Genomic DNA, 27,881 nt, shown 5'->3' with positions numbered 1-27,881 from the left:
AAATGTTGCCACATGATTAATATTATTTATTATATTATATATAGTATAATATAAGATATTATATAATATATATTATAATGAATATAATATAATATATAATTTAATATTTATATATTATGTGTATGATATGAGAATTGATAATATAGAACTATCTTTTGTTTATGTATGTAAGATATTAAATGATTATCATTAATTTTGGTACGGATCTATAAAAAAATCAAGTTTTACCCTATATGATAATTTTTTTGGAGATCTGTACCAACTTTAATGATGATCTTTTAAAATCTTACGCACATAAATGGATGAGGGTCCTATAAGATCATTATTCTTATGGTATATATTATTATTTATTTAAATATTATTTATTATATTATATATTATGTATTATATTATATATAATATTATATTATATTATATCATATTAATAATATATATTAGAAATACAGACAACGACAAGATATAGAGAGATGAGAAAACACGGTTTGAAATCCTTATTATTTCTTTTTGTACTGATTTGACATGGTTTTTCCCAATCTAATCTCCACCGTCCAATAATGATCGGAGGGAATATGCTCGCCGAGTGAAAAACTGTCTAAATATTTACCCATAGATTGAATGCTTGGGATGGAAGCCTAGCTTGGGCTTTTCAAATGTTGGAGAGGTTAAAAAATCTGAATTGTAGCCAACGAATATACCCGCATATGCCGGTTTGACAGGGTTGCAGCCCATTTAAAATAAGTAAAATAAGTAATGCCTCACCTTTTAACTCTTCCAAAATTGGAATTGAAGTATTGGAAATCTTTACATTGATTATCTTCGCTTAACTATTATGATTGTCAAAAAAAAAAAAAAAAAAAAAAAATTTCAAGTGTTAAAAATAAGGTATATTGTAATAAGGTATCTATGCCATTTATTTTAACCTAAAAATAAGTGTTCATACACTTGCAACATCTGTACTATTTTTTTAGTTTTAAATTTTATTGTCAATATTAGATATTGATTTTCGAGCTTCTATGGATATTTTTATTGTAAAAAATGCTTTCCTGACAAAGATTTGAAATAAAGTGTTATTTTTATTTTCATAAAACTTAAGCATTAAAAAATCCTCATTCCCCAAAAAAAGTGATAAAAGAATAAAGGTTTAGATTCCGTTCACATGCACAATTAGATACCCAAGACCCACCCTCACTAACACTCAAAAAGCCCTTCCTTAAAATCTGCCACGCATCCCTAGCCATTCAATTCTCCATCCGCTGGGTAGCGTGATAGCAAAGTTCTTGTATAAAAAACATACAACCCCTTCAAAAGAACCAAAAAGATGTGCTGTTCTCATTGGAGCATACTGTACAATTGCTCTCTCGTGTAAAACCTAAGCTAGGACTACTTGTTAGATCCCAAATTTTGGGTGTGTAACTTTTTTATCCAAGGGACCAACCTCAAAGAAAGAAAAATTGAAATGAATGTCTCTATGAGCTTGAAAAGAATAATGTTTCAAAATTGAACAGGGCCATCCAAATTTTCAAGGACAAGATCTAAGTAGTGAAGAACCCAACAAATTATTGTTTTAAAAAGAATCCCGATTCCATAAACTTTTTTGGGAAATAACTCTTTTGACCAAGCAAGTTGATGTACAATATACTCCCACAAGAGCAAGCTATACAATATTCATACTTACTAAATAAAAGAATTCAATAAATGAAAAAGTTTATATAAGTTTGCAACCTTAAAATGTAGAACTACGGATGCACGTCAAAAATCCATCGGAAGAAGTTGTTTTAATATTGAAAAGCCCTCTAATTGAGCATCTCGACATCGAGATGTATGATTATAAAAAAAAAAATGATTTTGAGTCCTAAAAATAGTGCATCTTACAACACATTTTTTAGACCGTCTATTTTTTAAATTTTCATATGTTTATAGATCTACTTGATTTTAGCCATTTCTTGTGTTTAAAATTTATAATTAGATATAGAAATAGATTTTGAGATAATCCTAATAATTTTTTTACATCAAACTTATATGTTATGATCAAATTTGAAGGTGCGCCTTAATTGGATTGTTTAAGGTTGCAACCTTACGGAAAACACAACCTTCAATAAACACAGAGCCAAAATTAGTTAAAAAAAAAGAAAGGAAATAACCGTAATTAAAGGGATTTTTTTTGGGTAAGTAATTTAGGGCATGGTGTGCAGGGTTTGCATTTTCTTTATCAAATGAGGAAGAGAGAGAAGGGAAAGATGGGTTGTTGGGGATTGTATTGTTTTCTTCTTCTTATCCCCTCATGGGGCGTGAGGAATAAGGTATGGGCTGAGAAGGAAGGCCTCAAATTTTCACAGAATTCGGAATTGTTCAGAGTGGGAGTGTTCGCGGATCTTCATTTTGGGGAAGACGCATGGACAGATTGGGGGCCCTCTCAAGACATTGCCTCCAAACGGGTCATGTCCAACGTCCTCAATGCAGAAAAGCCCGGTAACAATTTCCTCTTTTTTTTCTTTCTGATACTGATAAATTATCTCTCTCTCTCTTGAATGTTTAAGAGCATGGTTTTATTATTTCCTTTCTCTCTCTAAGACCATTTTGCAGAAAGATGGATAGTATAAATAGCGATGGCGAAATTTAGATGAAATTCTTATGCTACATGCTTTTGGTTTCAATTCCTATTATTTGCAGAGGGTATTTAATCACATAAAAAGCGCCTTTCAATTGTGTTTTCCACAGGTTGGACTGGCAACAGGCTGGGTTGGAGCCATTGTTAAAAAAACCGGGTGATCTAACTGGTGGCCACCCGGTTAGGTCGTGGTTCCGAGCGGTTTCAGTGTTTGGCTCGTATTTTAAAAATAAAAATTCAAAAAAATGTTTAAAATCCCAAAAATAAAGAATTTGATTTGTAATATATTTTTTAATATTTTTTACATTATGGTAAATATTAAAAATTATTTGGTCATTAATGCTTACTTTTAAATTCCATTTTTTTTATTAATTTTCAATTTCATTTAAATACGTTTTGTTTTAATTATTTTTTATATGCTTTTTATATTTGAGTAGATTTTTTTTTACACCTCTTTGATTTTTTTCAACAATTTTTTGGCCACTTGGGACTTGCTCGATTAGAACAGTTGGTGAATCTGCCGGTTTACCAATTAAGCCGATTAAACTGCTCCCAGCCCATGTCCGGTTAAGTATTTCGGTTCCATTTTACGAACACTGGTTTGAGCCAAGCTAGACTTGGCCAAGGTCAAGAGGTTCGGCTAGGATTAGGTTGAAGGGCCTTCACCAAAGCCTGGCATAGGGCCTTCATTAAGTGGCCGGGCCAGTCCTAGCCCCATAGAATTTAACTAAGGAACCACAAAAAACAAAAAGAGTGGATAGGCGAGTAGTGGTCCCAGGCCCAGGCCGGGCTTGAGGGAGTTTTTAAGGGCTAGGCTGCCCGTTCAGTTGCTATTAGTATTTTATTATAGTATAGTACTATTGTATAGTTCAAAATCAAGAAAAAAAAAAGTTTGTGGATTTTAGTCATTGAATGAAGAGTGGTGTGTGAAAAGAGTGGTATTAATATAAAAACACTTTCATGCCTTTTATTAATGGAACAAAAAAAAGAGTATGGACATATATGCGGAGCATACAAAGCATACCACATACGTGTGTGTGAGAGGGTGCAAGGGCGCATTGGTTTAACTTTGCATTTCGTACACTGATATCGGTTCAACTTTGCATTTCACACACTCGTATCAATACTATAGTTCAACTTTGCATTTCGTACACTCATATCAGCGCCATGGTTCAATTTTGCATTTCGCATACTCATATCAGTGCCATGGTTTGACTTTGCACTTTACAAACTCATATCAATGCCTGAGATAACAGTTGGTTCAACTTTGAACTTTACAAACTCGCATCAGCCTGAGATAACCATTGGAACTCGCATCAGTGCTTGAGATAACCGTTGGATGGAGACAGTTGGGTCACATGTAATGTGGATTTTTTACTCCGTACCTCCTTTTTACTATTTCAAATTTTCTCTTTCTCAATATTTTCTTATTGACTTTATCTCTCTAAAAATAAAAAAATGGGCCACTTTCCCTCTTTAAATTCAGACAAATCTGGTGGTATGTAAATTTGCCCATACTGTACAAAATTAGGCTAGTGAGTATTATCAGTGACCTTCTATTTACTATTCGGAGCATTGATTTATCTGGGTTATATTTTGGACGCTATTATTCTACAGTACGGAGGTAAATTGCAGTATTGAGAGAGCGCAAGCATGAATTCCATCAAAGTTATGAATCAAGATTTTGTAATATGCGATCAGTTTCGTGAGACAAAATTATGCCAGAGTTGTGATCCCAAATGAAGAAGTGGACCATTATATATATGAGGGTCATACTCTCAACACACTTACCGAGCCAATCTATGAAATGAATTGCTCGGTGGCATCGGTGAGCGAACTTTAGCAAATGTTGGAGACAAAGTACTCAATGGAAGAATCGGGTAATCAATGTTTCTTACTTTCGAATTATTTGGAGTTTAAGTTCACCGTTAACAAAGTAATACTCAACTTAGTATATGAGTTGCAACTTGTGGTAAGTGAACTCAAAGTTTGTGGTATTGAACTTCATGAAGTATTTCAAGTAAGGATTATTATTCATAAGTTATCCCCGCTTTAAAAGAATAATAAAAGAAGATGAAACACAAAAAGGTTGATATTGATTTAGTTCAACTTCAATGAACTCTTCGCATAGAGAAAGAGTTTTGGATTTGAGAAAAGAAAGGGGAAGTAATGGAATATAATTCTAAAACTAATCTTGTAGAGCAAAAGTCAAAGGACATGGCTCAAAACACTGAAAGGCCCTTCTCTTTTAAGAATCAAAAGGACAGATCAAAAATCCAAAAAGAAGAAGGGTGTTTTCTTTGTCTATGGAGAAACCGGCCACTATTCAAAGGAATGTCCACACCGCAGAAGGCCTCAAAACCCTCAATGTCAAGTAAACAAAACCACTCATGAGAATTTGGTTCCAAAGGTCACTAAAATTAATATGGTTGATAACGAGGAAGGTTGGTGGATAGACGCTGATGCTACCATCGATGTGACCAATAACTGGAATTTCTTTAAGACATATGAACCAGCGGTAGATGGGAATTAAGTTCAATTGGGAACTCAAGCACTCATAGCGGGACAATTGAATTTGACGTTCAATTTGGGAAAATATTGACTTTAAAAAATGTGTACTATATACTTAGACATGAGAAAAATTTGGTGTCAGGATATTTGTTGAATAAAAAGGGATTCAAAATGATCATTGGATTTGACAAGATTATTTTTTACTAAAATTGCTCTCTTGTGGGGAGGGGATGTAATGGAATGTTCAAACTTTATTAGATAAATGAAATAAAGAATATTTTTGTTGAAATTGTGAGTTCTTTTCTATGGCATGCTAGATTACGATATTTAAATTTTACTGCAATAAAATTTGTTTTAAAGGTAGGCCTTATTTCTAGTTGTGATGATATATCTAATGAAAAGTGTGAGTCTTGTGTACAAGCAAAAATTACTAGAAAACACTTTTAGTAGAAAGAAATATTGAATTGTTAGGACTCATACAGAGTGATATATGTGAATTAAATAATATTTTCACAAGAGGTGGAAAAAGCTATTTTATTACTTTCATAGATGATTTTTCACGTTATACATATATTTATTTGTTAATAAGAAAATAAAGATATTGAGATGTGATAGTGGTGGATAATACTTATCTAATAAATTAATTTTTTTTGGTGAAAATAATGAAATAATCCATCAAGTTACTGCTCCATATAGCCATCAACAAAATGAATTTTTTTTTGGTAGTTCAATTGTAGGAATAAGCTTGAGATCTAGTATTGCTAAAGTCATTAGCTAACTACTTAAGTCCAAACCCCAATTCCTAACAACAAAATGGTTTGTAGAAAGAAAAATAGAACATTGGTGGAAATGGTTAATTTCATGTTAATAAATTGAGGTTTAATTCTAAATTTATGAAGTGAAGCCTGGTTATTGGCTTGTGTGATAATTAATAGAATTCCATATATAAAAAGTTAATAAAACCCCATATAGGTTATGGTTTATTAAAAAAACCTTCTTTAAAGTTTCTCAAAGTATAGGGATGTCTAGCATATGTGAGGCTCGTTGATCTTATAAGACATAAACTTGGACCTAGAGCCACTAAGTGTATATTTTTAAGATATGCTCAAAAAGTAAAGCATAGAGGTTTTTAGAACTTAGTACAAATACAACAATAGGATCAAGTGATGGAGAGTTCTTTAAAAATCCAACGCATAAAATGAACCTGAAAATACTAATGTTCTACCGACGGGTGAATAATTAATAATATTAGATTCACCAAATTTTTATACAATATGGTGAAGAATTAATAAGATTAGATTCACCAATTAACCTGAAAATGCTAATGCATACAATGGTAAATTCAGACACATTACATCCAGACATAACTTCATACAAAAATTAATAAAAGATGGAGTGGTGAGTCTAGAATTTGTGAAGTCAAAGGAAAATTTAGTCAATTCCTTGACAAAAGGCCTTGCAAGGAATGACATTGCAAAATGTCAAGGAGAGTGAGGCTAGAGTCTATAAAGTAATTATTTATAGTAAAACCCAACCAAATAACTTGTAACCTCAAGATTTTAGGTCAAATGTGGTAATAACAAGTTGTATGCATGATTAATTTGATTACTAGAGGAATAATTATTTGAACACCCATTCTAATAAAGTCTATACGTTGGATAAGTCTAGTAATGAGGCTAGAGTCTATAAAGTAATTATTTATAGTAAAACCCAACCAAATAACTTGTAACCTCAAGATTTTAGGTCAAATGTGGTAATAACAAGTTGTATGCATGATTAATTTGATTACTAGAGGAATAATTATTTGAACACCCATTCTAATAAAGTCTATACGTTGGATAAGTCTAGTAATGACCTGTATGTTGGTGGGTTGAGTTAAGCTTTGAATGATGGTTATGGATTTTTTATAAGTCAGAGTGTTTTAAATACGGGGCACTCTTGATAGATACACATATATAAGTGTGGAAGTGATGCTGCTTCCTCTGAGATGGGATTCGTCTCTAGAGTACTTATAAAATTGAAATACATGCACAAAGGCCCAAAATGTGCCGGCACTAAAAGACACTGAAATTGTATGATATTTGCGAGTTATACTACTGGTTTGTTAGATAACTTATGTGGTTTAAGGCTATAAGCTACCATGGAATTTGATGGATTTTATAGTAGTGTGTACTCTAAGTGAATGTTCAAATCAAAAGATATTTTCAATGTATGCAAATATCATACAATTACCTATTATTTTTTATATTATTTTAAAATGGTTGAGGAAGTGCTAGTATTTTAATATAGTAAAATACTATTGCATATTTCAAAATAATATACTTGTGTCATTTTCTTAAGTTTTAAATAAATAGAAAGAGAAAGTAGTGCGTTTTAGTCCCACATTGAAGAGTGGAGTGTGAAAATTGAAGAGTGGAGTGTGAAAAATGTAGTGTTATCATACCTCATGTTCATAGAACAAAGGAGAGAGTACGAGAATTTATTCAGAGCACACTAAGTGTGTGACATGCGGGCGAGGGCGAGGGTAAAAGGGCGCTCAATAGTGTACTTCACATGCTCGCATCAACACATGAGGTGCCCCTCGCTCGAGCATATATAGGATTCCGGCTTGAGGCTCACATTTTGCATGACATTGCCTGCACGTGTACGTGGAGGGAGATACGACAATTAGCCTTTGCGATAAAGGGCATGTTCACAGATTCAACAGTTGAAAACCATTGGATGGTGACTATTGGAAATCCAACAATCACGTCACGTCATGTCCACTTCGCATGCTCGCATCAGCATATGAGGTGCCCCTCGCTCGAGATGCATACAATTCTGGCTCAAGGCTCAGTCGAATTTTGCGTGACACTACTCATTCCCGCACGTGTGTGTGGAGGGAGATACAACAACTAGCCGTTGCAATAAAGGGCATGTTCACATATTCAACGGTTGATAATTATTGGATGGTGACTGTTGGAAACTCAACAATCACGTCATGTGAACATTATTGACTGTTCATATGAACATCCACTATTTACTCTTTAAAAAAGACTTTTTACTGTTTTTTTGAGCCACCTTTTTATGATTTCAAACCACTTTCTGTCTCTAAATTCAGGAAACTCTGATGCTAAATAGTACAAAATTAGAGGAGTATCATGAGCGAACTTCTGTTTACAGATATCCCAAGTACTAATTTGTGTGGGTTACCTTCCACACATTGTTATTCTACTGTGTAGGGGCAAATTACAGTTCGCTGTGAATAGAAAAATTCATTTTAGTATTATTTTTTCTTTCATTCTTTTCTTATAACACATTCTACCCCCATTTCACCTCCTTTCGCAAGATGACATTGAAAGTGTGGAACGTGGAGACTAAGAAATAGTGATCAGGGACTACGACCACAATCAAATGCCTTGAGGAATTTAGTTCCTGTCGCAGATTAGTAAAAATTTAATAATTTCAAAATTTCAAAGTTTTAGAGAAAATCTATTTTAAATTTTTTAGAGAGAGAACTATATCAAATTGTAAGTTTTAGAGACAAAAATTATCTAAAAATTTTTTAGAAGAAAAAACTATCAAATTTCTAGTTTTAGTAGGACAAACTATCTCAAAATATTTTAGAGAGAGAAACTATCTCAAATTTTTTAAAAAGAGAAGCTGTCTCAAAGCTTTTAGAAAGAGAAGTTACCTCAAATTTCAAATTTTCAGCGAGAAATTATCTCAAATTTAGAGAGATATACTATCTTCAATTTTTAGAGAGAGGAACTATATCAAATTTCAGATTTTTAGAGAGAGAAAGTATCTTAAATTTTTAGAATGAGAAACTATCTTAAAGTTCTTAGAGAGAGAAGCTATTTCAAATTGCAAATTTTTAGATAGAGAAAGTATCTCAAAACTTTTAGAGAGAGAAACTATCTTGAATGTTAAGTTTTAGAAGGCAACTATCTCAAAATTTTTATAGATAGAAACTATCTCAAAATTTTTAAAGAGAGAAACTATCTCAACGGTTTTTAAAAAAAAATAGCTATCTCAAATTTCAAAATTTAAGATAGAGAAATTATTTCAAAATTTCTCGAGGGACATACTATCTCAAATTTTAAGTTTTAGATGAGCAACTATACCAAAGGGTGAAACTATTTAGAAAATTTTAGATAGAGAAACTATCTCAACTTTAACTTTATACATGGGATATTTTTGTCATAAAAAAGAATTTTTTTATTTAAGAGGTGTATGCAAAAATAAATAATATTGGGTTCAAGTATCCTATAATCTATTTATATTTTTTTGTTCATGTTGTATTCTCTCTCTGTCCTATCAGTTTCTAAGTGTGTTTACCAAATATGGGGAAAAGGAGGCTTGAATGATTGTTTCCCGGCCGATTGTAGGAACATGTATGTATTTTCTTGTAAATGTTTTTCTGTCAAACTATTTCATGCGAATCAATCAAAACTTAAATTTTTTTTTTGTTTTCATTTTTTTTATTATCACTCTAAAGTTAGTGATATTTATGATGAGATACTTGTTCTCTATATTAGAATGTTTTGTGGGTGATGCAGATTTGGTGGTTTATTTGGGAGATTTGGTGACTGCAAATAATGTGCCCATTTCCAATGCAAGTGCTTATTGGGAAGAGGCCATCTCTCCTACAAGGGAGAGGGGCATCCCATGGGCATCCATATTTGGGAACCATGATGATATGCCCTTCGAATGGCCCACTCAATGGTTTTCCACATCAGGGATGCCTCCCATACAATGTCCACATAAATGCCTACATTTGCCATCGTCAGGTGGAGTCCCTCACTTTCTCCTGCATAATCAAATGTGGTGTACAGCTCTCTTTTTTGGTCAATGCTCATTTATCATCTTCATTATCATCAAAGCTTTTTTTTAATTATTTGGGTTGGTTATACGAACCCCGATCAATGCTCATCACTGAACTTAATTTTTATATCAAATTTCCTCACAACTTTCTTGCGCATTACATTACAATTAGGAGTCTAAAATTTCCTCACGATTTTCTTGAGCAATACATTACATTTAGGAGTTTAAAATATTAAAAATGATAATAGACTAATTGGTATTGGAAATAGGAGTTAGCTTTTTTTTTTGGTTATGAGCCCTTATCCATTTTTTAAATCATTAGTGGTTTTTTAAAGTGTTAGGTGAGAATAAAAGCCTAGACTTTAGTCTAAATGGCACAAGTAGTGCTACCACCATGACCTCAACCCCATTCTCAAGTAAGAGTCTAGTTAAAATTAGAAAATGATATTAGAAATAAATAAATAAATAAATAAATTATAATAAGCTCTCTCATTCTTTTAATTTTCAATGACTACATATTGCTGGGGCTTGTAGGTTGGGAACTGTAATTTGTGTGGAATTTGAGACAATCGTTGATCATTAAGATGAATTATGGGAAGCAGTGCCAGCCTAGGAAGCTAGGTATACAATATATCGGGTCCAAATACATATTTAAAAATATGAAAAATAAATAAAAAATAATTATAAAAAACACTAGCACAATGATTAGAAATACTTCTTTATAAGATTCTATTACTTTTTAAAAGCATTTTGGAACTTTCGTATTTTCCTTTTTTTAAAAACTTTTATGAAATATTCAATGTATAAATCCACTTTTCAAGTAACCTCTTTTATAAAAGTTTTCCATCTTATTTAATCTCCTAATGATTTTATTAATCATTTTAACTTTTTTGGATTTTTAAAGATTTTTTGGATAGTTTTCTTTAATTTTTAGCCTTTTTTTTTTTTTTTTTTTACAGTGCAACTGACTTAGCTCAGCCAATTGCATAATACATTTGCCGATTCGATTTTCTGTACACTGATGGGAAGCTTTTTTCTTTTAAGGCATATACAGGTGATAGTGGCTGCTACTTTCAAGGAACAACTCGTAAAGAACTGATGGAAAATGATTCTTGTAACCCTCAATCTATGTCCTCTAGTGGTCCTCATAGCCTTTGGCCTAGTGTATCAAACTATGCATTGCCAGTTGAATCGTCAAGAAAGCCAGGTTTAGTAGTTGCCCTCCTATATTTCCTAGATTCAGGAGGTGGCACCTATCCTGAGATCGTCTCTTTTGCGCAAGCAACATGGTTTGAACAGATATCTCAAAAGCTCAATCCTGATTTAAGGTAATCAATGTCTCTCTTTTCACATATTTTTTTTTTTTTTTCGGTAAATCAATGGGGGAGAAGGCCCTCTACCCGTTTTTTATTAATAAAAAGTGAGAAAAAAATACAGCCCACTATTTTACAACCTTGTAATAGGGGACTTGTGCCAAGTCTCTCTGTTCACTTTGCTAGCATTTTTCTCGCTCCTTTTTCCCCTTGATTTTGTCTCCAAGCAAAGCATTAGTACATCTATACAGAAAAAGAAAGGCTTATTTATTGAAAATTTCTTATAGATAAGAAGAAAATATAAAGCCGCAAATAAAAAAATGTGATTCATTAAATTGAGACTTTTCTTTTCCAAAAACATGAGCAGATAGTAAGGATGGCAACAGGCCCACATGGCTAGTTCAGGCCCGGCCCAATTAGGGTTGGCGAGCTGGGCTGGGCCAAAAAACATAAAGAAAAAAAAAGAAATATAAGTAAATAAAAAAGAGGGATGGACCAAGCCGGGCCGGCACTAGCCCTAGCCCAGCCCTCGGGCCATAGATTTTTGCATGGGCCCTACTTTTTTAGGTTGGGGCCAGGCCGTTTGGTCCATTGTGAGTCCTAACAGATTACTTTTTTTGTTTTTTTTGTTTTTTCTGGAGAAGCCCATCCGAAGAAGCTTTGATTACACGTATGTTGCTTCAAAAGCAAAGAGGTGATGGAAAGATAAGAGAAAAAGAAAGATGAATAACATTCGTTGTTTGTGTGATTACTTGAACAGGATTCCAGAAATTGTTTTTTGGCACATACCAAGTAAAGCTTATAAAAAAGTCGCTCCTCGCTGGGGAATCCGAAAGCCTTGCATTGGTTCTATCAACCTCGAAAAGGTTGCATCTCAAGAGGCAGAGATGGGCATGATGGATGTAATTGCGAAAAGGCCATCAGTTAAGGTGTGTGAGCCAATCTTCTAAAGCTCCTCATGGCCAAGTTACTAGGCGCTACCTTCGCCAAGTATGAGTGTACGCTACAACCAAAAAGAATACAAATAAATAAATCGAGTGTAAAAAGTTCAAAAAAGAAAAGATACAAAAAATTGTAAAAAATAGTTCAACATCGAGAAAATTAAAAGAGATAATATAAATCATTAGAAGAATAAAATTGATAAAAGAAAAACATATAAAAGATTTATACTTTGAATATTTCAAAAAGAAAAAAAATTTATAAAGAGAGGCACGCCTTCATAACTCTACAAAAAATGATTGTTACGATATTGACACCTTTAGATTGATCATCTTGACGTCACGATGTGTGGATCTAAGAAAGCAAAAAAAAAAAATAAATAAATGATTTCCACCGTTGAAAATAGGATAATCTTATTTGGATAAATCTATTTTCAAGATTTTTCAATATTTATAGATCTTTTTTATTTGCACTATTTTTAGAGCTTTAAATTTCGCAATTATGGATAAAAACAATATTTTTAGGCCATCACAAAGTTTTCCGGCGCCAAAACATCATCTTGTAGTATAATTCAGAGGCGTGCCGTACTTGGAATTGGATGACTTATAACTACAACCTATGAAAATATTAAAAAAAGACAGAATATGAATGTTTCGAGATCATTTTAAAAACTTATCGAAATCATCTAAAAACGTGTTTCTAACTAATATATTGTTGTTTTGCATATTTTTTTGAATTTTTGACAATATTTTTATAAATGTTTATGTCATTTCTTATCTTTTATGAGTTACCCTTGAACTCAGCCCTACTCGGCTGAGCTTGAGTGGACCTAACCGACTCTTGCTACACTTGTGTAACCATACTCACAATCACTGTTCATCCTGCTGTTACTTTGTTAGACTATCCTCGACTCTCTTCGATAAGGATCAAACAATTTTTTGAAAAAGATAACAAGAAAAACTAGTAAATTCCCTCTTCCATGAGGGCAACCTCAATTTCCAGCAAGAAAAAAGAGAGTATTTTTCATTGACTAACTCTTTGAAATCTGCGTACAACCCTTTTGTCCCCTCTCTACAACTATCAAATCTTCTTAAAATCATGTTAGCAACTATTAAGGAAACTACCCTAACAAATAGCTCTACCACAATAACAAGTAATTAATTGAATTAATTCAATCTAACTTGACTCTTATCATTTAGGCCTTGATGCTTATTCAAAATAAGAAACCGACTGACTCCTACTATTTGGGTCCCGATGCATATTCAACATTAACGAACACCTAACATTCATGTCCCTTTGAATCAACTTTGTTCTCAAGGTTGAAAGTGTGGATACTTCTCTTTTAGCGGGTGCCAAATTTCTCATGTTGCATCAGCAGGGTCCATGTTAGACCATTGCACTAAGACTTTTGCCACAGCTCTTTTTCTTCGGTTAACTAGCGTGTAGTCCAAGATTGCAATATGCTCAAGCTTGAATGTTCCGTCTTCATCGGTCTCAGGCAAGCTGGCATGCATAACAACTCGAATGCCTAACGTCTTTTTGAGACAGGATACATGAAACACTGGGTGCACATGAGATCCATCGGGCAGTTGCAACTTGTATGCCGCCTTCCCAATTCATTGAATGGCAAGAAAGGGTCATAATATCTTGGAGTTAGCTTCATGGCATGGCGAACTGCCACAGTGGAATGTTGATAAGGTTGTAAATGAAGATATACTAGGTCTCCAACCTCAAATTCGCGTTCTGGCGGTAGCCCCATAAGTTTCACAAAGATGTCTTCATACTCGGACAAGAGTGCATGCATTTCAGAATTGACAACCCCTTCATTTTCAGCAGTCAAAGAAAAAAGCTGATCCAACACTCCTTTCTCCCCCTTATTAATGGGCTTGCCCATGCAAGATGGATCAACAAGGTGTACTGCACCCTTCTGAGCCCCACGTAAGTAAACTCCATCTGTAGTCATGAGAAGTCCCATAGTATGGGGTCCAATGTTTTAGCCACTGTACTCCTAAGACTAAATCACATCCGCCGAGTGGGAGCAGCCGCACATCAACTTGGAAAGTGGTGCCCTGCATTACTCATTTGAGATCCTTGCAGATCGTGTTGCTAATCAGTTTGCCACCATCAGCTATGGATACATCCAAGGGAAGGACAACATGCATTAGACAACCGGTTCTTTTGGCAACTTCAGGGTCTAGAAAATTGTGCGTGCTTCCTAAATCTATAAGAACAACAAATTGTTATCGTTTGATGAAACCCCGCACTCTCATGGTTTGGGTTGAATTTGACCTAGATATGACATTCACGAAACAATTGGGTCCTTCTCATTATCAGTGTGGTCATCTTCTTGCTCAACATCAGCCTTATCACCACTTTCATGGACAGTCTCGACATCTATGACATCAAGTAAGTATATCGGTTGCCCTTTGCAGTGGTGGCCCGGGGCATACTTTTCATCACAATTGTAGTATAGGCCCCGGTCCTTTCGCTCTGTCAACTTAGCCAGTGAGAGCCATTTGATCGGTGGAAGCCCCATCAAACACTTTTGGGATGTCGGTGTTTTCCAGTGGGGCATTAGTTTTGGCCTTCCCAAACCGTTGGCGCCGGTTTAAGATATCAGCATGCTCTTCTTGTAGTAGCGCCAAGCCGATAGCTTGCGTGACGTTTGTAGGCCGAAACATTTGCATTCCTCCGTAGGTCCTCCCTAAGTCCACTGATAAAATAACTAACATAGAAGTCATCGGGAAGTCCCATTGTCTTGTTTACCAGTTGCTCGAATTGTTCTTGGTAGGCACTAGCCGTGGTGGTTTGTTTTAGCTTGCAAAGCACACTAGCAAAATCTTCGTAAGGAGTAGGCCCAAACCTTAAACACATAGCACTGACAAACTCGCTCCATGGTACCTATCCAGTAGTCTTCTTGAACTATTGGTACCATTGGATTGCCTTCCTCTCTATATGGATGGAGACCAGAGCCACTTTCTAGCCTTCTGGGGTGTTGTTATAATAAAAAAACTACTCCACCCTAACTACCCATCCGAAGGGTTCCTCTCCATCAAACCTTGGAAAATCAACTTTCATATACCTTGTTGGGACTGTTCCAGCAGTTGTCATCATTCACAATGGTGTAGCCATATTCAAGTCCCCCATGTTAGATTGATGATTGGCTAGAGATGCTGACAATGCATCATATTTGAGAATGATGGCAGCCACCAGCTGCCGAATTTCTTGGAGAGCCTCACCATGCTTCTCATTGTTCTCTCTGATTTGTTTGAGCTCCATCTCAAAGCTCTTGGCCCCTTATTATCTAGTTATATTTGCCATGATTTCTCACCGCAGGTTCAAGGTTTGCTTTGATACCAAATGATAAGGATCAAGTCATTTTTTGAAGAAGACAACAAAAAAAACCAGTAAAATCCCTCTTCCAGGAGGGCAACCTCAATTTCCAAAAGAAAGAATAGAGTATTTTTTATTGACTAACTCTTTGAAATCTGAGTACAAACCTCTTGTCGCCTCTCTACAACTGTCAAATCTTCCTAAAATTCAGTTAACAACTATTAAGGAAACTATCCTAACAAATTGCTCTACCACAATAACAACTAACTAATTGAATTAATTCAAAATAAAAAACTAACTTGACTCCTACCTTTTTAGCCTTGATGCTTATTCAAAATAAGAAATTGACCAACTCCTACATGTTATACATTATTTTTGGCATACTTGTATCCCCGGGGCGCATAAAGAGAGAGCTGGTAGTAACCTGGTCCCGTCGGTGCTTAAGATGTCGCCAGACCATGGGAACACTGCAGTAATAAACGTAAAAGTGGGCGACCTTTGAAGAAGTGTCAAAATTGCCACAAATTGAATGAGAGGGTAGTTTTGGATACCCTAAGGACACCCACAAAGTTTCATCACGTTCTGATGATTTTTGATATGATTAGGGCGAACCTTGGTTCTCAAATCCAGGTCTTTACAAGCTGAAAATGAATCCTATAACTATAGCCTTATTTTATGGGTCTCAAAATAATATTAGACTACCACTATTAGATTTGGAATGTCGAAAAACCCCAGGTATCAAATTTATGCTCAATCGGACCCTCCAAGACCATTCTGGAGCTAACTTACCATAAAATGATGGGTTTTACACTATTGCAGTTGCAACTTTGGTAGCTAGTTTCCATTTATGTAAACTATGTTTTTTCATTTCGGGATGATTTTCATATACTCATAACTTGCTCGTTTTGAGTCCAATTAAACTCAAATTCGGACACGAGCTAGATCTCGAAGATCCGCTCGTTTTGACATATAGCACGTGTCATGTCATGGCCCGAAATAAGATAATTTCTGGAGAGAATATGTGCTCAAAATATGAAAGTTCAAATTTTATAGAGAAGAACATCCAATTCTTTGAGAGGTCAAAGCTCAAGATCCCGATGTTGGATCGTTACAAGTATGGGTTCGTTGTGATTGTACTTCGAAGAGCTATAGTTTGATATAATTTTAGTATGTGATTGAAGGCCCGATGACACGAATTTTGAGGTCGAAAATGACATACTTTTATGGTTGCAAAATTCCCATTTTCTAGCGACTTCCCAAAATTAGAACATGCTCAAATGGAGACCAAAATGGATGAAATTTATCGCAAAATGATCGTGATAGTATCCTCTTCAATTTGTGATCAAAATGAATACTTGGAATGTCCTAGATTGTGCCAGATTGGTGGTCGAAGAATCACAAGTTTATGAAACTCAGCCGGATTTTGGGTTGTTTCTTAAAAATCCGTTTTAAGACGATCAAAGGATATCAAAACGTGTGCAATAATAGTTCAAGCATCGATTATAGGACGATTGATCGCCCAAATTACCATTGTAAATGTCTAAAATAGCTTCCGATGTTTAGCAATGGCAAGAGGCCCCTAATGGAGGGATCGTTTTGTCATTTGTTGAAAAGTGCTTAGGGGTATTTTGGTCATTTGGTCCAAAAACGGGATTAATATTTTAATTCATAAAATGTGTATTTTTTTACAATTTCCAACACCCTCCAAATCAAATATCAAGGTACTCTGTCAAAAGCTTTCTCTATATTAATAAAGTCCATGTGGAAGTCTTTTCCTTTGCCCCAAACTTCTCAATCAGTTGTTTAAGTAGGAAAATAGCCTCCATTGTTGACCTTCCTGTTATAAAATCAAATTAGTTTTCAGAGACACTCATGCGTTAGTTGCTGCTCAATCACTCTCTCCCAGGGCTTCATAGCATGGCTATTATTATGGAAAAAAAAAGTCATTCTTTTACAATAAAATAAAATAATAAATTTACATTATTTGTCCATTATATTATTTTTTTTTCCTTTTTCCTCAAGGAAAAGTATGCAACGAGATAATTTACATTTGATACAAAGAGGTCACAATCACCATCAACCATTAGATTTGAAATTATATGGTTGATTATGTGTCATTGTTTACGCATAAAGTTCCAAATAAAACTTTTCGAATGTTGTGATACATTTTCGTTTATTGTATTTCACATATTATGATTAAAAGTGATTCTGATCTCGTTGTATAAAAAATAAATGGTCTCATAGTATACAATCCCAAACAATATCTCTTTTTAAAACTTTTTCCACATTATGTTTTAATGTTAGTTTTTCTGATAGCTACGTGGTTTTCTTTTGCTCAGTAGGATATCTTTTCTTTAGCACCTTTTTAAGAGAAAATTACATCCATGCCATTTTATTTAACTATTATTACCTGATGGTCCCAAAATATGCGATATTTATGCACATGTCTTTGCCCCCAAATTTTTTTTATCTTTTTTCAAGTTTGCCATTGGTTGATGTTTTAAACATCGGACTCTATATTAAATTTTTTTTTTTTTTTTATATATTCATAGATCATCTTCAATGTCAAAAATATTGAACCGCATAATTTGTAAAGCGATTTGATATTTCAAACATTGTTAAAAAAATGAAGTTTAAAAGCAATAGGATGTTTGAAACATTGTGTAGTATTTTGAAACTTCAATGATTTCCCCTAGCTAATCTTTCGTTGAAAGAATGAAATACGACAAAATCTCATTTTCAAAAGAGAAAAAGAACTATGTTAGTTCTCTCTATTAACCCCATTAGGATGGACAAAAAATGTCATCCATAAAAATTGGAACATTTGGAAAGAGTTGAAATATTTATTTCAAAATATATATTTCAAGATACCGTAGGTGAGAAAAGATATAAGAACTTATGACCTCACTGAAGGTATTAATAGAGAAGAATGGCATACCAGAATTCATGTAGTTGACCATAAATAGTTTGAGAAAAGATTATGATGATGATGACTACTGTTGTATTATCTTATTCTAATTTATTCTCATTTTCTTTTTTGTTTTTTTTTTGGGTTAAAAGATTCTCATCATTTTGAGCTTCATTGTTTGTATATTGAGGTTTCAAAATGTAGTTCAATGTTTCATCAGACCGTCTTCAAACGAAATTTTTTTTTTAAAGCAGTCCAATATTTTGAATATCAGATTGACTAAAAGGTGGGACTTCCCTAAATATTTGATGGTTTGATGTTTTTGGCATCAAACCGACCTATGAATATTATAAAAAAAAAATGCACTTAATATGCGGTCCGGTGTTTAAAATATCACACAGAGGTGGAAAAAGATAAAAAATTGGGGGGAAAAGGATCTCTGTACAAATATCACATATTTTTGGATCATCATGTAACAACGGTAAAATAATAGTATGGACATTCTTTTCCCCCAAAATTATAAGGATGTGGTTAGCATACGGCCAAGCCCGCACATGTACAAATGCAAGCTTGGCAATAAATATATTTTTTAGATGTAACTTGATCCCAATTCTTAGGAAATATATAATCTTTAACATGGAGATCATGAATATGAAAAAATAAATAAAATTTGAAAACTACAAATAATAACTGTTGAGTTTATGTGGCTTTTAACGGACTTATGAGTGCTTAGAAAATAAAATGATATAGTGGAACATGAACTCAATGGGAGTGTGGTCCCTTGTGGACCATACTAAACAAATAATGGTTTGCTGATACCGATCTTTGCTTAACGATCTAGGCCAGTCGGTTCGAAAAAATCCATGTTACCTGGGTATGAAGAACAAACCGATGAGGGTTTATGAGTTAGCCCTTGATAAGGTCGAATGACATGCCCGGATGAGTGAGCCGAAGGACTGTGTGACCCTTGTGTGTGATGGTGGCCTGCTGAGGCAGGGGCCAAAACCTCATCCATGTTCCATCACAGGACATGCATATTGATAGATTGTTCGGGAAAGCAAGATATCCACATTTCGTTGAAGCGTATGCATGTGTGGGAGATACCCCTATGCGTTAGAGAGTTGTGGTCACATCAGGTCGTGGTGACCTTGACTTGTCTCTAAGGGAAGATCTGTAATCAACAGACTGGGATTGCGACCTCTTGATTCATCGACCTGACTTTGGTGACTTGCTAATGAGCCCCTGCTTGGATTGTGGGTCTTGGGAAACACTGGGTCGGTTTGATAAAGCAAGTGTGGTTTGTAGTCCACAGTTAAAGGTGCAATGCTCCATGATTGTTGATCCCTAAACCATATGGATCATTTTCCGATCATATTAATTTAATTGTATTCATTTTATTATTTAAATGATTTTAGTTTTATTATTTGAGTTTTTATGAATCTCTCAATATTTTATTTGTGATTTTTGGATTTATAAAAATATAATTATTGTTCTTACAAAGTTATAAAAATTCAAATATATATTTTAAATTGTTTTATTTAGTTTTAAAAATAATAAACTTTTTTATAAATTCTATGGGGGCCCATAGTGCACATGGGCCCACCATGTGGCATATGGTGGGGGCCCACATGTGCCACAAAAGGGTGGCACGCCCTACTCTCTTTGGATTCTCTTGTTTGCTTTTAAGATAAGGTTAGCTTGATTTGTGGCATGTGGTCAAATCTTGAAAGGGATATATTGACCATGGCTTTATCTATTTTGTAGCAAGTTTGTATTAAAGAAATATGGTCAATTTGAATTGATATGGATCTTATCTTATTTATATTTAGTAGTATTTATCTACTTGATATTATTTGACATATCCTTATGGAATATGTGACATGTATCGTGCAATTTTATGGAATGCATGATATTTATTTTATTTAAATATATTGATGGGAAAATGGTTTAGAAAAGGGGGATAATGGTTTATATACTTTTCATAATGCTGATGACCCATCTGTGGAATGGATGGCTTAGATCTCTCACCCCACAAGTCACCCTTGATTGACGATTTATGTTCAATCTCGCAAGAAGAGACAAGCCAAAGAAAACCCTAAAAAACCCTAATCTTATTCAAAGCCTATAAAAATGGATTGTCTCTGCCAAAAAATCTCTATACCTTATTTCTTGTACCTAATTCCCACATATCCCAAAAAAAATAGGCACGCATCACTCTCTCATATTTGATCTCTCTCTCCCACATTATATTTGATCTCTCTCTCCCACATTATATTTGATCTTTCTCTCTCTCACACATTGTGAAAGAACTTAAGGGTTTATGTTATGGAGTTTTTCTCTCATATTTCTCAAAATTTGGATTTATGGCTAAGGGTTTTAGGATTTAGCAAAAAGAGAATTCATACATCTCAAACTAGGTTACCAAGAGAATTCAAATCCCAGGTTGCCAAGTTAATTCACTTGGGGTTTGAGTTTTTGATCAAAGGGGTTCATGTTCCAATGGTGTGGCTTGGTTGAAATTTGTTTTCCCGGTTCGAGATTGAAGCTAGACCGTTAATCCCTCGCCATCGGATGGTGGTAACTCGGTGTGGGGTGTAATAAACCCGGTTGAAGTAATCTCTGGCACTGTTCCCTTTTGTTTCTTGCAATCTTATCTTTTATTCTCAAGCATAGTGCATAATTGTTTCAATGACATCAAGTTGTTAAGATCTTGGTTTTATTGTTATGTTGATTTTATTTTGAAATTTATCTTATTATAATAAAGACCACCAGGAAGGGATCTTTTGCCAAAAGAAAGGGGTAAAAAAAAAAAAATGCATCCTCCGATTAAAGATCACATAGGTCTTTCTTTCAATAATTATATTAAGAAAACATTTGGACCGTTAGTTACAATTGTTTTTAGATGGACCACCTATTTCCATCCATCTTTGAGATGGATGCTTTATATATCTGGACCGCATATTGTACAAATGCAGTCTAGCCCGCATATGGAAAGATACGAGGACCCGGTTTCTATGCGACCAAGCCCGCATATATAGAAATGCGACCCTATTAATAAATCTATTTTTGAGATGGATTTTTTGATGTAATTTTTAAGGACTTGAAATTTCTAATATGGAGATCATGAATATGAATGAATAAGTAATTTTAAGAACTAGAAATCATAACTCTAATAATAAAATATTTGGACCGTTAATTTTCATTGTTTTTAAATAAAACACCTACTTGGCATCCATCTTAAAGATGGATGCTTTACACATTTTTGGACCGCATAAGTAGTCATGCGATCCAGCCCGCATGAAACAATTTTCCAATATACGAACCTCATTAATCCTTTAGTCTATTGAAATTGCCATCCATGCGTACACACCAAGGGCCCGTTGGATGTCCACCATCTTAGCCATACAAATATATTTGTCATGTTGTTCTTCCTCAGTGGGTAGATTTCGAGGATAAAAATTTAATGTTTGAGTGAAAATAAAGGGACAGAAGAATGGTGGGGAAAATTAAAGGAGCAAGCAATTGGCTACATGTACAGAGCCGTAGATTTCTCTTTCACAAACCAGAAAAAATATTGTGCAACTATAGAGAATAAAAGGTTTCTCATATACAAAGGTCTCTCTCACAAGTCCTAAAGCAGGATTTATCTCTCTCTAGAAGACCCTAAGGGTGGCATTGGACCCGGACCAGACGACTGGACCTGGGTAGGTTCAAAAATTAGACTCGACGGGTCGGGTCTTTAGCTGTAATATTTAAATATATACATGATTTATATATATATATATATATATATATATATATATATATATATATTTTCAAAATAAAGAATTTGATTTGTAATGCATTTTTTAATATTCTTTACATTATGGTAAAGATTAAAAATTATTTTTGTCATTAATTCTCACTTTAATTCAAAAATCGATTCGTTAAAATCTATTTTTTCATTAATTTTCAACTTCATTTGAATGTATTTTTTTTTAATCATTCTTTATATGATTTCATATTTTAATAGATTTTTTTTTATATATTTTTTATTTTTTCAACACTTTTTTGACTGTCAGGGATTTGCCCGGTTAGAACGGTTGAATCGATTGGTTTACCAATAAGGCCGGTTAAACCGCTTCCGGGCCCATGTCTGGTTCGATTTTACGAACACTGAGCAGAAGTTATGCATATCCTAAAAAATGTAAAAAAGAAAGAGTTAAAAAAAGTAAGGTTTGTAAAAAAGGTAACCAAAAACAGAAAAAGTTAAAAGAGGCAGTAGAAATAAACACTAAAGCAGATTGAAAAATACTTCTAAAACATAGATTATTGAAATATTTGTTTCGTACTTTTAATATTTCAAAAAAATTAAAAAAGAAAAGAAAAAAAAAAAAAAGTTCCCAAATCATTTGAAAAACTATTAAAATAATCTAAAAAATTTATTCTAAATCATAAGGTGATGTTTTCCCTATCATTTTATTTTTTTAAAATTTTTCTAAATATTATTTGGCAGTGTTTTAGTGCCCAACTAATTGGGTACTCAACTCACCTGGTCCAAGAACACTGTATCAAAGAGATTATATAGATGTGTACAAGGTTACCCGCTATAAACACATTCATAAACGGACTTGAACACTAAACTAATTAAATAAGAGAAGGTAAATTTAATTCTGAAACAGTTCAAAATAGAAAATTTTATCTAGAATTAATTTCAGGACATCAAATTTTGGGGATATAACCTCTTCGAACCATAGATTCAGCTTAACGAAAGATAATATCCTAATCACACTCTCATGTACATGAAAAAGGTAATGTATCGAGATTGAATAGAGACCTTCCAATTTTTAGATGTGAGATCTAGAAAACTTAATTCAATTTTTCTTTTCTAGAATAGTCATCTAGTAATTACTTTCATATTGAAAAAAATCACCACATGTAGGTCTTTTGACTGAGAGAGTAGAAATAAACTATGCTTCTAAGGGAGCACAGTATTCGCGCTCGGCAATGTGTTGACCGATCATTATCAACATAGATTGGTGGAGCATTTGTATAATTTTATGGTTTGGAATGTGTTTTAAGATATTTGGAAGTGTTGAAATTTGTTTTAGATATTTGGAAGTGTAAACGGCAGCCACCCTCCCTTGTCGAAATAGAAGGTGGAGATTATGAGTGTTTTTGTGATAAAAAATCAAAACCATGAGTCATCCCCACCGTCTGTCCTGGGAATTGACAGTCGATGTACATCATATACTTTAGATTCATATTTCATGAGGACATTTTTGCCCCTTGTGACAGGCAGTATTTGCTGGTCACAACCATGGGCTGGACTGGTGTTGCCCTTACCAGAAACTGTGGCTCTGCTTTGCTCGTCATAGTGGTTATGGGGGATATGGGAACTGGCCAAGAGGTGCAAGAATGATTCAAATGACAGAAATGCCCTTCTCCCTCACCTCCTGGATAAGGATGGAAGATGGATCCACTCATAGTAATTTCACCTTGTATTCTTAGCTTCCTCTTTTCCTTTTCTGCTTGATTTGTTTCGAGTTGTAACAACAACCATAAATCCAAAAATACGCACACGAAGCCCAATATTTATTGAAAAAAAAAATTAAAAATGAAACACAGAATAGTCAATTTTAGTGCATGCTTATTTTGGTGCAACTTTTGGATAGTGGAAGACCCAAGTTCCGCCAATCCCACTCCCACTCCCACTCCCACTCCCATGCTTGTTTCCTCGCTATGGAACCCTGGAAGTCGAGCAGCGTCCCACATGGTTTGGAAACCAGCTTTATGAAGGGAGCTCTATCAGCGCCCTTTTCCCAATCAAACGCGCCCTTTTGATTGTTTAGAGCCTAGGCTCTATACAAACCGTACCTTAAAAGTAATGATGAAAGCTTAGAACTGTTGGTTAAAGCAACAAACGGAGGGCAAGCTTTTTATGCTTCCCCTACAGCATAAAACTTTTATACTTGCCTTTATCCAACCGTCCATATTGAATGGAGGGCTAAGATTGCTCCAATCACAATGTTATGTCTCTACACTGTTTTATTTTTTTTATAAATTATTTTGACACCAAATTTTGGACGTCCAATCCTCTATTAAACTCACATTAGTGAAAGATATAAAAAAAATATTTTCAATAAAATAAAATGACTAAAATAACTCTAAAAATTTTCAGGGATATTTTGGTCATTAAATTTTATCAAAAATTTATTTTTAATATTTTTTATAAGTGCGTCCCAATGAGAATATGGCACGTACCAAATTTCATATTCATACAATTTGTATAAAAAAAATAAAAATAAAATACTTTGAGACATCGAATCTAAGATCAAACGGTGAGTGGCTCTTTTGATCAAAATTGGATGGCTGGATAGTAGGAAAAGCATAGATCTTCTATGCAGTAGGGAAACTATAGAAACCTTTCCCATAAAAAAATACTCATTTCTTTCATTGAAAAAATGGTGGTGTTTTGTCATTTGATAATTCTATGTTACTAATCCTAAAGGACGAGGGGTATTTCCCTTATTTGGCTAAAACCAATTTAATATTGCTGAATCCAAAGATGCCTCTTATTGTTCAGGCCTCCAACACTAAAGATAAGAAATTTGGAATCATTGAAGAAATTTTGTGAGCTACTTAAATATTATGAAACTTTGAAAATAAATATTTTTTAGGGCCTCCAAACCGAATAGATATGTATTGGTGTCTGCCAATTCTTATGTTTGGAGATTTTTAAAAGGGTATTATTATTATTTTTTATGAAATACCATGTGACAAAGGGAAGTTTGTTAAATAATTGATATACTGATACAATGGTTGTGTAGTTTTTTGTTGAGTAATATGTCAATATATAACGACTTGACAGCTGATATAAAAAGTTTAGGAAATTCAATGAAATATATTTTGTATAGTTCACTATTCAAATATCGATAAGTGGAATATTAGCTGACATGCCCATGTATAACTGCAAATATAGACCTCAAAAATTTTGATAGAGACTAGATATTGTATACTACGAGTTTATTTTTCTTTGCTACCAGTGGGTTACAATTATTCCCAACCATTAGGTATCAAATTGGATAGTTTGGGGTGTGTCACAAAGTCCAAGAAATTTTTTTTGAACATTAATTATAATCAATAACACTTTTAAAACCACAAAATTTGAAATATGATGGACAAAAATAATTGTGACATCTTTGTACCAAAAATAAATAAGAGCAATGATTTCATGCAACCGTTGTTGCAACAACCTTAAAATACCATCTTATGCCCATTTGTTTGATCCAAAGTTTGAAATATATACTCTTTTTATTCTAATGAACAATTAGAAAAAAAGAAAAATTTGAAAACACAACCTAGAAAGTATTTTTTTGCCCAATTAACATAGGCCGTTCATTTTGGTGAGATGCTTAGATCTAGGTCTTAGAAGGATTTTTTCATTTCTAATTTTTTGGGATGCCTTTATTATCATTAGATGAACAATGTTAAAGAAGAGAAAAATGATTTTGAGTTTATAAAGAATAAGATCGTGAAATTCACAAAATAAATGGTCTAGATTCAGTTTTGGAGGGGACTCATTTTGCCATATCTAGGGTTCAAATTGAATTTTTTTTTCGAGAGGATTGATTATTGAGATGAAGAGTGTGTGTGCAAAAATTTGAGATCATACAAATATCACAAACGTAGTTTTCTAGAAGTATTGTTGCATTATACTATGATACCACCGTTGCATTAGATCATTGCTCAATAAATAATCTCTTTATATACTTTTCCTAGTGTCTATATTTGGTGATTTGACTCTACAGCGTATATCATTACAAGTGGGATTTATATCTGGTCAAGTGGGACACAAGATATTCAAATCAGCTGTTATATCTAAAATCTTAACTTTTTTGGAACCTTAGGGTAAACCTAATTTGCCTTCTTCAAAGTAATTTGTCAACCACAACCAAAAAAGGGAAAGGCTAAGGGACTTCCAACAATCAATCCTACACACTCATGCACTCAAATGCATTGCAATATTTGTGACATCCCACATGTTTTGACATTCATTCCATCAACCAAGGGACACAGCAACTGCCTTTTTCTACATGGACTCAACCTAGAGCCCAGCTATTATTGCACCACACTCCTTGACAAGACCAAGATATGTGCTCTGAACATCATTTCCATGAAAAGACCTCTCCGAGGAACCATAAGAGGCCTTGTGAATAAAAATGACCCTTTTTTTGTTGTTGGTCTGTAGGCCATGCTGCTCCTTTCTCTTGTCCCTCCATGGCAAGGGTCAATGAAGTCCAACGAGAGGGTATTGATCACATTCAAGTGATGCTTCCTCTCAACCTCTCGATACCATATTTTGGATTCCCAACTAGCATGACTGGAAAAGGGGGGGTCTTCCCAATGAGAACATAATGAAGGGCTGTGGTACTCATAGTAAATTTGGAACCATGAGAGGACGGGTCTCCTTCATTTATGAGAAGCAATTATATGCTTGGATGTAAATATCAAGTACATAAGAGATATACATATGGGATGTACATTTCTCAAGTGTATTTGTTATAATGAGATGACGTTGAAGGGCTAGTTCTACAAGACAGTTGTGAGACTAGTTTTGCTTTATGAAGCTGAATGTTGGGTGGACAAAAAACAATATACATATAGAATGAGTGTAGAAGAGATGATGATATTGAGATAGATGAGTGACAAGACAAGAAGGGATATAATTCGAAATGAATCCATTCGAGTAATTTAGGTGTGACACCAATAGACAATAAGATAAGAGATAATAAACTTAAGTAGGCTGGCCTTGTGTGGCGCCAACCAAACACAACACCTGTTAAGAGGTGCGAGTTAGTTCAGGTGGAAAGATTTAAAATGACAAGGGGTAGGCCCAAAAATATGTGGTTGGGAGTAGTTCAGAAAGATATGAGGACTTATAATCGCACTGAGGGTATAATCTTTAATAGAGCAGAATGACGGACTAGGATTTGTATAGCCAATGCCAATCGGAGAGGTATATTTGCATGTAAATTTGAATTTCAAAAAATAGAGAGGAAAATATGTTTTTGTACCCTCTACTTAATTCTATTGAAAGAAATCTACTGGAACAAATCACCGACCGGTTCTGAGCGGACGCACCAATTCTCTATAGGGTGTTCGTATTAAAAGATAAAAAATGCAAATTACCCTTCACAACCAGTTTAAAGGGTGCCGGGGGGTCCTCGATCCCTAGTACGAACCAGATCTGAGCTGAACCTAACTATTTTTGCAGTATTGCTAAAAATTGCATTACTACTGCTCACATTTTTCTCTTTTTAATTTCTATATCTATTAGTATGTATGGTCGTTTGTGAGTACTTTGGTAAAACCATCCACCGGAAAATTCATGTTGCCGCAATCCACTCTCCATGAGGTATTACTGCCTAGAAATAGTTTGCCATATGGCACTAGTGAGGGCCAAATTTTATTTCCCATGATA

General features: G+C 34.1%; 1 protein-coding gene across 13 annotated transcripts; it reads left to right on the top strand.

Moving 5' to 3' along the window:
* The first annotated feature begins 2,125 nt into the window (after positions 1-2,125).
* PAP16 (purple acid phosphatase 16) lies at positions 2,126-26,984 on the top strand. Of its 13 annotated transcripts, XM_088863178.1 has the most exons (7): positions 2,126-2,469; positions 2,719-3,968; positions 4,226-4,488; positions 9,661-9,891; positions 10,980-11,253; positions 11,999-12,167; positions 23,696-24,020. In XM_088863178.1, exons 3-7 carry the CDS (start codon positions 4,455-4,457, stop codon positions 23,906-23,908), a joined length of 921 nt encoding a protein of 306 aa, XP_088719304.1. In that variant the 5' UTR covers positions 2,126-2,469; positions 2,719-3,968; positions 4,226-4,454; the 3' UTR covers positions 23,909-24,020. The 13 variants fall into 13 exon arrangements, with proteins under 13 accessions (XP_088719304.1, XP_088719308.1, XP_088719300.1 ...); XM_088863182.1 differs by lacking the exon at positions 2,719-3,968; XM_088863174.1 differs by having other exon boundaries at positions 2,719-4,488.
* Positions 26,985-27,881: the final 897 nt, after the last annotated feature.

This window comes from Amborella trichopoda, chromosome 1 (assembly GCF_054954075.1).
Source record: "Amborella trichopoda isolate Santa Cruz 75 chromosome 1, AtrichopodaSantaCruz75HAP2 v2.0, whole genome shotgun sequence".
Taxonomy (NCBI): Eukaryota; Viridiplantae; Streptophyta; class Magnoliopsida; order Amborellales; family Amborellaceae; genus Amborella; species Amborella trichopoda.
This window is presented reverse-complemented; position numbering and strand designations above follow the sequence as displayed.

What these genes read in the sequence shown, in the direction of transcription:
- PAP16 (XM_011624696.3), top strand. Translation starts at nt 2,214, where the DNA reads ATGAGGAAGAGAGAGAAGGGAAAGATGGGTTGTTGGGGATTGTATTGT. An exon ending in CCTACATTTGCCATCGTCAG is followed by an intron (nt 9,892 to 10,979) that starts GTGGAGTCCCTC and finishes AGGCATATACAG; the next exon opens with GTGATAGTGGCTGCTACTTT. An exon ending in AAGCTCAATCCTGATTTAAG is followed by an intron (nt 11,254 to 11,998) that starts GTAATCAATGTC and finishes TTACTTGAACAG; the next exon opens with GATTCCAGAAATTGTTTTTT.